This window comes from Oncorhynchus masou, chromosome 28 (assembly GCF_036934945.1).
Source record: "Oncorhynchus masou masou isolate Uvic2021 chromosome 28, UVic_Omas_1.1, whole genome shotgun sequence".
NCBI lineage: Eukaryota > Metazoa > Chordata > Actinopteri > Salmoniformes > Salmonidae > Oncorhynchus > Oncorhynchus masou.
Window position 1 is genome coordinate 66,420,226 of NC_088239.1, and position 15,531 is coordinate 66,435,756.

At 45.0% G+C, this 15,531-nt stretch overlaps 1 protein-coding gene across 1 annotated transcript in view; it reads left to right on the plus strand.

Annotated features, from left to right (window-relative positions):
• The first annotated feature begins 13,420 nt into the window (after nucleotides 1-13,420).
• The window catches only part of LOC135518106 (GDNF family receptor alpha-2-like), a 77,215-nt gene continuing 75,104 nt past the window's right edge, over nucleotides 13,421-15,531 (plus strand). Inside the window, exon 1 of the mRNA XM_064943006.1 lies at nucleotides 13,421-13,692. Coding sequence (XP_064799078.1) covers nucleotides 13,506-13,692 — 187 coding nt within the window. The 5' untranslated portion in view covers nucleotides 13,421-13,505. The remainder of the gene's footprint in view (nucleotides 13,693-15,531) is intronic.

Consider the following 15,531-nt stretch of genomic DNA (forward strand, 5'->3'; position numbering starts at 1 on the left):
GATGACGAGATAGGATTAGATATGATATGATTACATATTCCGCCAGCAGATGTCTGTCTCCATTATTTAATAACATTATTACATTAATGTGAGCAATTTCCCTAATGTCATATAAGGCCAGAGTGAGAGAGATAGGGACAGGGGGGGGGGGGGAGAGACAGCTGATAATGACATCAGATTCTGTGGTTAGAGTACTGTCATATCTGATAAACAGGTCATGCACAGAAAGAATGTATCGCCAAATTGTATCCTGCACTGGGCGTGATCTGGTGATGCTTGGCGCCAAACTGCTCTGCTTAGACCACTGCGCCACTGCAGTTCACAATGCTCTTTCAAGCCTCAATACTTATTAAGCCTTCCCTTAACCATAGCCCTAATCTGAGCCACTTGGAATGAATGACTAAGCTGTTAACCTTTGTGTTGTTTCTGTTTTAACCCTGTAACCACATGGAATTAACCCTGTAAACATAGGGAATTAACCCTGTAAACATAGGGAATTAACCCTGTAAACATAGGGAATTAACCCTGTAAACATAGGGAATTAACCCTGTAAACATAGGGAATTAACCCTGTAAACATAGGGAATTAACCCTGTAAACATAGGGAATTAACCCTGTAAACATAGGGAATTAACCCTGTAAACATAGGGAATTAATCCTGTAAACATAGGGAATTAACCCTGTAAACATAGGGAATTAACCCTGTAAACATAGGGAATTAACCCTGTAAACATAGGGAATTAACCCTGTAAACATAGGGAATTAATCCTGTAAACATAGGGAATTAACCCTGTAAACATAGGGAATTAACCCTGTAAACATAGGGAATTAACCCTGTAAACATAGGGAATTAACACTGTAAACATAGGGAATTAATCCTGTAAACATAGGGAATTAACCCTGTAAACATAGGGAATTAACCCTGTAAACATAGGGAATTAACCCTGTAAACATAGGGAATTAACCCTGTAAACATAGGGAATTAATCCGGTAAACATAGGGAATTAACCCTGTAAACATAGGGAATTAATCCTGTAAACATAGGGAATTAACCCTGTAAACATAGGGAATTAATCCTGTAAACATAGGGAATTAATCCTGTAAACATAGGGAATTAACCCTGTAAACATAGGGAATTAACCCTGTAAACATAGGGAATTAACCCTGTAAACATAGGGAATTAATCCTGTAAACATAGGGAATTAATCCTGTAAACATAGGGAATTAATCCTGTAAACATAGGGAATTAATCCTGTAAACATAGGGAATTAATCCTGTAAACATAGGGAATTAATCCTGTAAACATAGGGAATTAATCCTGTAAACATAGGGAATTAATCCTGTAAACATAGGGAATTAACCCTGTAAACATAGGGAATTAATCCTGTAAACATAGGGAATTAACCCTGTAACCATAGGGAATTAATCCTGTAAACATAGGGAATTAACCCTGTAAACATAGGGAATTAACCCTGTAAACATAGGGAATTAATCCTGTAAACGTAGGGAATTAATCCTGTAAACATAGGGAATTAATCCTGTAAACATAGGGAATTAATCCTGTAAACATAGGGAATTAATCCTGTAAACATAGGGAATTAATCCTGTAAACATAGGGAATTAACCCTGTAAACATAGGGAATTAACCCTGTAAACATAGGGAATTAACCCTGTAAACATAGGGAATTAATCCTGTAAACGTAGGGAATTAACCCTGTAAACATAGGGAAATTAACCCTGTAACCACATGGAATTAACCCTGTAAACATAGGGAATTAACCCTGTAACCACATGGAATTAACCCTGTAAACATAGGGAATTAACCCTGTAAACACATGGAATTAACCCTGTAAACATAGGGAATTAACCCTGTAACCACATGGAATTAACCCTGTAAACATAGGGAATTAACCCTGTAAACATAGGGAATTAACCCTGTAACCACATGGAATTAACCCTGTAAACATAGGGAATTAACCCTGTAAACACAGGGAATTAACCCTGTAAACACATGGAATTAACCCTGTAAACATAGGGAATTAACCCTGTAAACATAGGGAATTAACCCTGTAACCACATGGAATTAACCCTGTAAACATAGGGAATTAACCCTGTAAACAGGGAATTAATGCATAAAAAGTAGACCATCCATAACATGCCAAATTGTGAAGGGAAACAATGAGATCTTGTGGGAAAGGACACATGCTATACCGCACACATGTTAATGATACTGTATAATAGCATACTAAACAGATGCTTATGAAATATACACACTAACCATAAGCATACTTACACTCACTAATAAAAACAACACAAATACAGGTAACACTTTATTTGGATAGTCCATCTGTTGATGCAGGACTGAATATGTACAGACTTTCAGTAACATTTCAACTAACTATCCACTAACCCTAACCCTAACCCTAGTTCTAACCCTAGTTCTAACCCTAATCCTAATCCTAACCCTAGTTCTAACCCTAACCCTAACCCTAGTTCTAACCCTAACCCTATCCCTAACCCTAGTTCTAACCCTAGTTCTAACCCTAAACCTAACCCTAGTTCTAACCCTAACCCTAACCCTATCCCTAACCCTAACCCTAGTTCTAACCCTAACCCTACCCTAACCCTAACCCTAGTTCTAACCCTAACCCTAACCCTAGTTCTAACCCTAACCCTAACCCTAGTCCTAACCCTAACCATATCCACAAAACCTAACCCTAGTTCTAACCCTAACCCTAACCCTAACCCTAGTCCTAACCCTAACCCTATCCACTAAACCTAACCCTAACCCTATCCACTAAACCTAACCCTAGTTCTAACCCTAACCCTAACCCTATCCACTAAACCTAACCCTAGTTCTAACCCTAACCCTAACCCTAACCCTAACCATATCCACAAAACCTAACCCTAGTTCTATCCCTAACCCTAACCCTAACCCTAGTTCTAACCCTAACCCTAACCCTAGTCCTAACCCTAACCCTATCCACTAAACCTAACCCTAACCCTATCCACTAAACCTAACCCTAGTTCTAACCCTAACCCTAACCCTATCCACTAAACCTAACCCTAGTTCTAACCCTAACCCTAACCCTAACCCTAACCATATCCACAAAACCTAACCCTAGTTCTAACCCTAACCCTAACCCTATCCTCTAAACCTAACCCTAGTTCTAACCCTAACCCTAACCCTATCCACTAAACCTAACCCTAGTTCTAACCCTAACCCTAACCCTTACCCTAACCCTAACCCTATCCACTAAACCTAACCCTAGTTCTAACCCTAACCCTATCCACTAAACCTAACCCTAGTTCTAACCCTAACCCTTATCCTTATTCTAAAGAGCATCTACAGACAGACAATCTGGACTATCCAAATAAAGTTTGACCCAAAAACAATATATAGACACAATACCATTGGCATAAGCAAATTATTGGTCGCTTCATTCTAGGTCCTTTAATTAGCCTTTACGCAGTCATTTTTGTCACATATACAGTAGTTGGTAAGTGTTATTTGATGTTATGAATAAAAAAACTTCCACATGAGAGTGTGTTTGTGTTGTCGCCTACTCTGAATAAAGTGTAACTTTTGTCACTGTCAACAAAACATTTTTGGTCAGCACAGGAGAGAATAGATGTGTGTGTGTGTGAGGGAGGGAGCGAAAATGGTGATGTTGTCTGCTGCCATTCTGAGAAGATAACCTTGTCAGTCAGCCCATCTGCAACATTTTATGTAAATACTGAGAAACACTGACAAATGCACTCATCCATGCACGCACGCACGCACAGACACAGAAACATTCACTCACACGCAAAGAAGCACGCATGAACACACAGACAAATACACGCAGTTAGTAGCAGCAGTGGGCTGTTTCTCAGATTTAAGGGGGTGTGTATCTGTTCAGGTTTTCTGCCAAACACACTGCTGGCAAAAACAACTGTAGGACAATATCTATGGAACACACACACAAACACACACTTTCACAAGGACATGCATGCACACACACACACACACACACACACACACACACACACACACACACACACACACACACACACACACACACACACACACACACACACACACACACACACACACACACACACACACACACACACACACAGAAAGACATGCATGTACACACACACAGATTTGATGACTGAAGAGTTGACTTGGACTTGGAGCCTCAAGACTTGGGACTCAACTTTGACTTGAGATTGATGACTTCAAATGATCTGGCCAGGTTTTGTAACATTTTGTCACTCATTTTGTTGCACAGAGTCTGTGTTGATTACTCTCAATGCAGCCAGAGACAGTATCACACTCGCATAAGAAATCGATTGGCTCGTGAAACCCACACCCGGCCCTCTGAGTGGACTAGTAAACCGTCAATCAACAAGAGTCGGGTGAGCTAGAGCAGTGAAAAGGTTTTATGGGTTGCAAGTGTGAAACTGAATGGGAAATATATATTACATATTTTAATAGGCTACATAGGCCTATAGCCTACCATTTGTATTTTATATTTATACCATTGCTTATTTGATCTGGTGACTAACATAGGCCTATGGCTTTACTCCAAATTCTTGTTTAAAAAACATCTAATCTGTGCTTCAGAAGTTAAAAGTTGTGCACCTTGACTGTTGACCAATGATTGGTCATCAGCAAAGGCGGGAGCATATGATCAGTGATCAGAAAGCGCCTGGAAAATCGGAGTAGCCTACATACAAATAGCCACAGGAAGTGGGGTGCAGCACCCCTTGAAAAGTTTAATACATTGTTTTACAATGTGATAATAATTGAACATGACATGTTTTCATAAAAGTAGTGCACTGGGCCTTTACTCGTCCTGTCTATAGCCGTCTCTAGGGCCTGCAAGTATTTATTTTTTGGACCATTTTCTTTTTTCACAAATTCGTGTACTTGGCCTTTGATAGTCCTGCATTAGCCGATTGATATAGCCGTCTGTAGCGCTGGGTCTTTACAAGTCATGTATTAGCAGACCGATATATCCTTCAGTAGCACAGGCAAAAACAATTCCTGAGCTAGCGAACAGATTACTGATTTGATTACAGCTATAGCATTGGGTGCAGTACAAACCTCAAATTGTAGGGAGAGAGGAGAGCCATAAATTAATATGCAACAATTATTACATAATCAAAATGTGTTGTAGAAAAAACAATGAAAAAGGCTCTCTGGTAGCCTCACTAAATAGACAAACTGAGAAATCGGGAGAGAAGGGCCTTGGCCAGGGAGGTGACCAAGAACCTGGTGGTCACTCTGACAAAGCTCCAGAGTTCCTCTGTGGAGATGGGAGAACCTTCCAGAAGGACAACCAACTCTGCAGCCCTCCACCAATCAGGCCTTTATGGTACAGTGGCCAGAGTTGGCCAAAAGGCACCTAAAGGACTCTCAGACCATGACAAACAAGATTATATGGTCTAATGATACCAAGATTGAACATCACGTCTGGAGGAAACCTGGCACTATACCTACAGTGAATCATGGTGGTGGCAGCATCATGCTGTGGGGATGTTTTTCAACGGCAGGGACTGGAAGACTAGTCAGGATAGAGGGAAAGATGAACAGAGAAAAGTACAGAGAGATACTTGATGAAAACCTGCTCCAGAGCACTCAGGACCTCAGACAAGGGAGAAGGTTCACATTCCAACAGGACAATGACCCTATGAACACAGCCAAGACAATGCCGGAGTTGCTTTGGGAGAAATTTCTGAATATCCATGAGTAGCCCAGCCACAGCTCGAACCATATCTAACATCCCTGGAGAGACCTGAAAATAGCTGTGCAGCAACGCTCCCCATCCAACCTGACAGAGCTAGAGAGGATCTGCATAGAATGGGAGAAACTCCCCAAATACAGGTGTGCCAAACTTGTGGCGTCATACCCAAGAAGACTCAGGGCTGTAATCGCTGCCAAAAATGCTTTAACAAAGTACTGAGTAAAGGGTCTGAATACTTATGTAAATGTGATATTTCAGTTTATGTTATACATTGCAGAAAAATGTAAAACCCTGTTTTTGCTTTGTCATTATGGGGTATTGTGTGTAGATTGATGAGAGGAAAAAAACAATTTAATCCATTTTAGAATAAGACTGTAGTGTATCAAAATGTGGAAAACTGTCAAGGGGTCTGAATACTTTCAGAATGCACTGATACACATGCTGTGTTGATCTAAGTGCTATACAGATCGGTATAGGCACTGGATGTATTGATAGTCCTATACAGATGTAGTATCTTAATTTGACCACCCTGTTGCTGGAGAACTTTCCTGCAATGCTGGACATTTTAAACTTGTTGTGTATTTGAGGTTTAAAAATGCTTTTGAAGTTTACAATTTCCACTTAGAAATTTCACTTGATTTTCCCAAATTTATCAACCCCTACAAAAATGTCCATTAATTATAATCCACATAATAATTCAAAGGTCTTGTTGCTAAAAGATTATTTTCCTGCTGTAGCAAACTGTCTGTTATGGTTTTCTTCCATCGAAGGAGAGGCGGACCAAAACGCAGTGTGGTTATTTATAAACATCTTTAATAAAGATGATAATGTGAACAATATACAAAACAAGAAACGTGAAAAACCGAAACAGCCCTATCTGTTGCAACAAACACAGAGACAGGAACAGTCACCCACAAAACACTCAAAGAATATGGCTGCCTAAATATGGTTCCCAATCAGAGACAACGATAAACACCTGCCTCTGATTGAGAACCACTCTAGGCAACCATAGACTACTTCACTAAACCACAATCCCATAACCTACAAAAAAAAACTAGACAAAACACACCACATCACATAAATACCCATGTCACACCCTGGCCTGACCAAAATAATAAAGAAAACACAAAATACTAAGGCCATGCTGACTGGCGGCTCTGGCTGCTCCATGCTGACAGGCGGGAGACTCTGGCGGCTCATGACAGGCGGGAGACTCCGGCGGCGCTGGACAGGCGGGAGACTCCGGCGGCGCTGGACAGGCGGGAGACTCCGGCGGCGCTGGACAGGCGGGAGACTCCGGCGGCGCTGGACAGGCGGGAGACTTCGGCGGCGCTGGAGAGGAGAAAAGCTCTGGCAGCGCTGGACAGGCGGGAGACTCCGGCAGCGCTGGAGAGGAGGAAGGCTCCGGCAGCGCTGGACAGGCAGGAGACTCCGGCAGCGCTGGAGAGGAGGAAGGCTCCGGCAGCGCTGGACAGGCGGGAGACTCCGGCAGCGCTGGAGAGGAGGAAGGCTCCGGCAGCGCTGGACAGGCAGGAGACTCCGGCAGCGCTGGAGAGGAGGAAGGCTCCGGCAGCGCTGGACAGGTGGGACACTCCGGCAGCGCTGGAGAGGAGGAAGGCTCCGGCAGCGCTGGACAGGTGGGAGACTCCGGCAGCGCTGGAGAGGAGGAAGGCTCTGGCAGCGCTGGACAGGCGAGGCGCACTGTAGGCCTGATGCGTGGTGCTGAAACTGGTGGTACTGGGCCGAGGACACGCACAGGAAGCCTGGTGCGGGGAGGTGCCACCGGAGGGCTGGTGCGTGGAGGTGCTACTGGATAGACCGGACCGTGCAGGCGCACTGGAGCTCTTGAACACCGAGCCTGCCCAACGTTACCTGGTTGAATGCTCCCGGTCGCCCTGCCAGTGCGGCGAGGTGGAATAGCCCGCACTGGGCTATGCAGGCGAACCGGGGACACCGTGCGCAAGACTGGTACCATGTAAGCCGGCCCAAGGAGACGCACTGGAGACCAGATGCGTAGAGTCGGCTTCATGGCACTTGGCTCGATGCCCACTCTAGCCCGGCCGATACGAGGAGCTGGTATGTACCGCACCGGGCTATGCACCCGCACTGGAGACACCGTGCACTCCACAGCTTAACACGGTGCCTGCCCGGTCTCTTCAGCCCCCCGGTAAGCACAGGAAGTTGGCGCAGGTCTCCTACCTGGCTTCGCCATACTCCCTGTGTGCCTCCCCAAGACATTTTTGGGGCTGACTCTCTGGCTTCCATCCACGCCGCCGTGTTGCCGCCGTGCTGTTTCATACCAGAGCCTCTCCGCTTTTCCGCCTCCAGCTCTTCTTTGGGGAGGCGATATTCTCCTGGCTGTGCCCAGGGTCCTTTTCCTTCCAATATTTCCTCCCAAGTCCAGAAATCTTGATTTCACTGCTCCTGCTGCCGCTGCCTGTCACCACGCCGCTTGGTCCTGTTGTGTTGGGTGATTCTGCTACGGTTTTCTTCCATCGAAGGAGAGGTGGACCAAAACGCAGCGTGGTTATTTATAAACATCTTTAATAAAGATGATAACGTGAACAATATACAAAACAAGAACCGTGAAAACCCGAAAACCCGAAACACCTGCCTCTGATTGAGAACCACTCTAGGCAACCATAGACTTACCTAGACTACTTCACTAAACCACAATCCCATTACCTACAAAAAAAACCTAGACAAAACACACCACATAAATACCCATGTCACACCCTGGCCTGACCAAAATAATAAAGAAAACACAAAATACTAAGGCCAGGGCGTGACACTGTCTCAAATGAAGATCCTATCTGTAGCATCCTCTGCTGAACAGAGAGAAAATACCTTGAAGATTAGAACACACTGAGAAGGAAACAACTATCTTTCTGCTCTTATAATGGTACTGGCATAGAGAGAGAGATAGTTGTATTACCCAATGTGTAAAACAGTCTCCTCTCATCTCCTCCAGAAGGTTGCTTGTTCAAATCCTGGATCGGCAGATACATTGTGTGTGATTAATCAGTAAGATAGTTTCAGATCCTAGGTACCATCTCCTGCCCTTGTACCCTTAACCTCAAACAGCCCCAGGGCATCTAACATGCCCATTTAACATCACTCCATCATTATCACTGATGTATCCTTTAACTTCAGCTCATTAATCAGACTTAATTATTCATTAGACTTAATTGTCTTTCTGCCCGCTTGGGTAATTAAATTAAAGGTCCGGCTCATTGGGACTGACCACACTGTCTTCCACTGGGAAGGGAGGAGGGAGAGAGGGGTGGGGGAGAGAGGAGGAGAGGGATGAGGGATGAGGGGAGAAATAAAGAGGGGAGAGGGAGAAAGAGATTGACAGAGGAGAGGGAGAGATAATAAGAAAGAGAGATGAGAGGGAGAGATAATGAGAAAGAGAACGAGAGAGGAGAGGGAGAAATAATGAGAAAGAGGAAGACAGAGATGGAGAGATAATGAGAAAGAGAAAGACAGAGGAGAGGGAGAGATCATGAGAAAGAGAAAGACAGAGGAGAGGGAGAGATAATGAGAAAGAGAATGAGAGAGAAGAGGGAGAAATAATGAGAAAGAGAAAGAGAGAGGAGAGGGAGAGATAATGAGAAATAGAAAGAGAGAGGAGAGGGAGAGATAATAAGAAAGAGAAAGAGTGATATGATGTTAGTGAGGAAAGAGAGTGATGAGAAGACAGAGAGTAATATTGGTAATGATTTAACTCATAAGTGGAGGCGGTGTTCTACTAAGTCGTGCCCCCCCAGATATCTCTAACTTAAACCAGCTGAATTTTGTGGGGATTTTTGTCTTATGTGTGTGTGTTTGTGTTTGTTTGTTTATGTGTATTAGCCTCACTCGCTTTGATGAGTGCCCTACACCCCAGGTCATGCACTGTCTCGGTTCTCTATATAAACCAGCGTGTATGTCTGTTTGTGTGTGTGTGTGTGTGTGTGTGTGTGTATAGGCCTGAGAGTGTTTGGGTGAGTGTGTGTTGTGTAAAACACGGTTACTCTCATATCGTTCGCGGTGACTTGCACAGCCCCGAGGGCCGAAATGCAACATCAGTTAGGGAGAAAGAGAAAGAGAAGGAGAGAGAGAGAGAGAGAGAGAGCGAAAGAAAGAAAGAAGTCGTTTTCCCATGATAGAACACGAGCTGCTTTTCTCCCGCTGTAACTGAAAGGCGGGCGGACAGGGTCTAGGCTCTGGGAGTGAATTAGAACTATCCGCTATATCTATGGTGTACCACCATCACATACACACTCCCGGTCTCGGAAGTTTAATTGATTTAAGGACATCTGTATTAAACAGCCATCAGCTGCCTCCACGAGCCCGGAAGAACCACCTAGTTAGAAATAGCACACTACTTGCTGTCTGACGTCCTCTCAGCCCCTGTCGCTCCATCTCTCTTTTTCTTTCTCTTTCTAGCTCACACACGCGCGCGCACCTTCCTCTATCACACACTAACACTGGAAAGTTTGATTGCGTTGGCTCGTGGTCAAGAAGACAGCGTTTTTAACGGATCAGCCAGTCGATGTCAGAGAGACCATCCCTCTCCTGGCCCAGAACAGGGCACCCTCGAACCGTTTAACGGATACCGGGACAGCCAGCGAGCAGGTTCTTGGCTCCGCAGCGGGTCCTGTTTCGCATGGACAGCTGTTATTAGCGGGGAACTTTCTTTCCAACTCTTGCTCCTTCCAGAGAGGATGTTAATGTTATCAGTCCATTTCACATGGAAACACCCCGTCAGAGTGTGTGTGTGAGTGCGTCTGTGCGTGCCTGTGTAACCTACTATATGTGTGTGTGGTTTCAGATGAAGACCTGAGTTCGTGTGTGTGTTTCTGGGTTCGTGTGGCACGGCTCTGGTTTTTGGATTATTAACCGGCGAGGAGCAGTGTTGGAGATGTGTCTCTGTTTTACCGATTTACCTATTTATTTAGCCGTTAACGGCTGAACCGGACAGCTCGCATTCGACTCGTGACTTCAGGATTACTGCTCTGGAACCTGCCATGATTCTGCTGAACCTTCTCAGCGTGCTGGTTCTGCTGGGTGAGTACACACACACACACACACACACACACACACACACACACACACACACACACACACACACACACACACACACACACACACACACACACACACACACACACACACACACACACACACACACACACAGGTAAGAGGGCATCCACTCCACGACCACAAATTCAGTTAGGGATATAACTGTAAGCAGTCATGCCTCCACCTGGTGCCTTGCTGCTGCTGGTTAAGGTTTTAAGAACGTATAACCTAATAATTTACAATTATTAGACCTCACGTAGGCATTGTAAGCATCTGAAAGTGATTTAGGGTTTTGCGTAGCACAATAGTTCGTTGGAGTGTGATGACGTACACGCTCTCCCTTCTGGTAGGATCTGACGGTCAAAGGGACAGAGCATGGGGCATGTTCCCTCCACCTCAGCTGCTTGCTCAAGTGTGTGCGTGTGTGGGTGTATGTGTGCTTCTGCATGTATGAATCTGGTTGCCGCTGTGCCTGAGGATTCGGCTCGCGCGGCAAAGCTGTCCTTGGTGCTGAAATCTGTTCACGGTAGTGGCGAGAGACTATGGTCTGTCACTTTTCAGCCCTCAGCGTGCTGCCTGTTCGTCTGTCCAGTCGTTGCACCATGTGATCCTATGAATGTTTTATAGATTAATCTGGAACACATTACTAACAAATCCAGAAGTTTATGATGTTTTCCTATATTTACATGATAGGCATTTTCACCAGTTGTTGTCATAGCTTTATGTTTTAGGTGATTTAAAATGGGGTAAGAGAGAAGAGGAGAGAGGGAGAGGAGGAAGAGTGAGAGGAGAAAGAGACTGGAAGAGGTCAAAAGAGAGAGAGAGAGAGAGAGAGAGAAGGGGGAGGAGAGAAGAGGAGGAGAGGATAGTGCTAGGAGAGAGTGAGAGGAGTGGAAAGGAGGGGATGGGGAGGACAGGAGGGGATGGATAGAAGAGGAGAAAGTAGGGTAGAGGAGAGAAGGATGGAGGAGATGAGTGTGGACAAGAGGAGATCAAGGGAGAGGAGAGGAGGATGGAGGAGATGAGGGTGGACAAGAGGAGATCAAGGGAGAGGAGAGGAGGATGGAGGAGATGAGGGTGGACAAGAGGAGATAAAGGGAGAGGAGAGGAGGATGGAGGAGATGAGGGTGGACAAGAGGAGATCAAGGGAGAGGAGGATGGAGGAGATGAGGGTGGACAAGAGGAGATCAAGGGAGAGGAGGATGGAGGATGGAGGAGATGAGGGTGGACAAGAGGAGATAAAGGGAGAGGAGAGGAGGATGGAGGATGGAGGAGATGAGGGTGGACAAGAGGAGATAAAGGGAGAGGAGAGGAGGATGGAGGAGATGAAGGTGGACAAGAGGAGATCAAGGGAGAGGAGAAGAGGAGGATGGAGGATGGAGGATGGAGGAGATGAGGATTGTCAAGAGGAGATAAAGGGAGAGGAGAAGAGGATGGAGGAGATGAGGGTGGACAAGAGGAGATAAAGGGAGAGGAGAGGAGAGGAGGATGGAGGATGGAGGAGATGAGCGTGGACAAGAGGAGATCAAGGGAGAGGAGAGGAGGATGGAGGATGGAGGAGATGAGGATGGACAAGAGGAGATAAAGGGAGAGAAGAAGAGGATGGAGGAGATGAGGGTGGACAAGAGGAGATAAAGGGAGAGGAGAGGAGAGGAGAGGAGAGGAGAGGAGAGGAGAGGAGAGTAGAGGAGAGGAGAGGAGAGGAGAGGAGGATGGAGGAGATGAGGATGGACAAGAGGAGATAAAGGGAGAGGAGAGGAGGATGGAGGATGGAGGAGATGAGGATGGACAAGAGGAGATAAAGGGAGAGGAGAAGAGGATGGAGGAGAAGTTACTGTCCCAGACAGTATTTGACACAGTGGTGATTTTAGTGATGATGACATAAACACAGAACTCCCCTGTAAACAGCCTGCAGCCAGCTCTGTACTGAACAAGATATCACTGTGTTTGATGTCCTTGGATAAACGTCTATTTTTGACTAGTAAACTGACTTAATCTCCCGACATCATGTATTTATGCACAAGGCTGACAGCGTCTTCCGACCTACTGGGGACCTGCAAAAGCGTCAAATTTCTACTTGAATCTGGAATGATCTCTCTGCTATACTGCTACCACACACACACACACACATACACGCACACAGACACACACAGACACACACAGACACACACACACACACCGTTGGCTCTTCTTTTCTAGCTTTGACCTTGAGGGAAAATGTAATATTTTTTTACACCAGCATGAACAAACAGAGTAATTAGAAAAAAACATTGTTCTAATGTAGCAAGAAAATATATTTCAAGTAGATTATATTTAATGTAGTATATAGATTATATTTAATAATCTCCCAGATGGAGTGTGTGCTGTGTGGGAGTTTAACGTATATCAATATTACCTTATTTCCCCCAGATGGTGTGTACTGTGTCTCTGTGTGTGTGTGGGTGTAGGATGTGGTGGTTAAAGTTAATCGTTAAAATGAATATAATGATGACATTTTGCCGCCAGACGCTGTGTGTGTGGGTTGTTAGGGTCAGGGTTAACTATTGTTAACATTATGACTAATCATTGTTCCTCTTCTCTCTCCGCTGCAGGGTGTGTGTGTGTGGTGTGTGTGTGGGGGCATGGATGGAGGGAACCGCTGGACTGCGTGCGGGCGTTAGAGCTGTGTAACGGGGACAGCCAGTGCAGCTCCAGCTACAGGATCATGCGCCAGTGCCTGTCAGGCGGGGCGCGGGATCGCCAGACCATGCTGGCTGGCAGAGAGTGCCAGGGGGCCATAGAGGTCCTACAGGACTCGTCGCTCTACGATTGTCGCTGTAAGAGAGCCATGAAAAAGGAATTACAGTGTCTGCAGAACTACTGGAGTATACACCAGGGCCTGACAGAGAGCGGTGAGTTACCTGGGCTACATGGCACAGTAGCACACACTAGGGCATACCTACGAAGGCAGTTTCATGTGTGTACTTTACTTTACTGACTTTATTGTCCCCACGAGGACATTTTGTTGCTGTGTTAAGTACACATTTTAAAGTGGCATTTTAAATACAAAAACAAATTGACAATAGAACCTTCATAACAGTTTCATACCAGTACCTGCATGTCAGTGGAATGGAACATTGTTCAATGATCTTACTGTTGAGGATAATCCAAAACATATTGGTTGGTTTTCATTCTTCACATTCCTCATGAATCATAATATAGTATTACTGATACATCCTGTTAGTTGGGTTGATGTAATTGGATATGACCTCCAGTGCCTCTGCTGGCTCAGAAATCATTGCTCCTTTTCTGTTTGTGTGTGTGTCCTTACTGCAGCTCTGTGGCACTTTGGGTCACGCACACGCACACACACACACACTCTCTCGCTGGGCTGGGAAAGCTGGCCTAGTTTAGTTTTTGCGGCAGTAGGCCTCATTAAGGAGCTTCTCTCTTTGTTCTCCCTTCCTCCCTGGATGTCTGCTGCCAACAATGCCTGCAACACTTACACAAACAAACACACACACACATGCAAGGGAATACACACACACGCTCTCACCCTCAGCGTGAGTGGGGACACACAGAGCTCAAGGGCACAGAGAGAGAGAGAGAGAGAGAGAGAGAGAGAGAGAGAGAGAGAGAGAGAGAGAGAGAGAGATTCTAGTTGTGGGTGTGACTGTTATCAGGTATAATACAGTCATCAATGTGGCTCCCTGTTTGGCCCATGAATAAATCTTTGAAAACTAAAATGCTCTGTTTATATAAGCATCCTGTGTGTGTGTGCAGAAATAAAGCTGAAAGGACAGCAGCGCAGTACTGGGTGTGTATGATACTCTGTAGTCTAGTCAGAAATAGACTGGCTCACTAAACAACACTTACTATGGGGAACAGGGTCTTAAAGGGAGGAGAGGAGAAGAGAAGAGAGGGGAGGAGAGGAAAGGAGAGGAATGGAGAGGAGAAGAAAGTAGAGAGGAAAGAGACATTGTAAAATAATAGTGAAGATATCAAAACTATGAAATAACACACATGGAATCATGTAGTAACCAAAAAAAGTGTTAAACAAATCAAAATATAATTTATATTTGAGATTCTTCAAAGTAGCTACCCTTTGTCTTGATGACAGCTTTGCATACGCTTGGCATTCTCTCAACCAGCTTCACCTGGAATGCTTTTCCAACAGTCTTGAAGGAGTTCCCACATATGCTGAGACCTTGTTGGCTGTTTGACCTTCACTCTGCCGTCCAACTCATCCCAAAACATCTAAATTGGATTGAGGTTGTGTCACGGTTTTCTATAGGTGAAAGAGAGTCAGACCAAAATGCGGCGTGTCTATTGCGATCCATGTTTAATAAAATTGAAGAAACACGAATCAAAACACAAAACAAACAATAAACGTAACGAAAACCGAAACAGCCTAATACTGGTGCAAACTAACACATGACAGACCTAAGGACAAAAGGACAATCACCCACAAAACCCAACACCAAACAGGCTACCTAATTATGGTTCCCAATTAGAGACAATGACTAACACCTGCCTCTGATTGAGAACCATATCAGGCCAAACACAGAAACAGACAAACTAGACACACAACATAGAATGCCCACTCAGATCACACTAATTACTCTGACCAAACAAAACATATAAACATACAAAGCAAACTATGGTCAGGGTGTGACAGGTTGGGTGATTGTGGAGGCCAGGTCATCTGATGCAGCACTCCATCACTCTACTTCTTGGTCAAATTGTCCTTA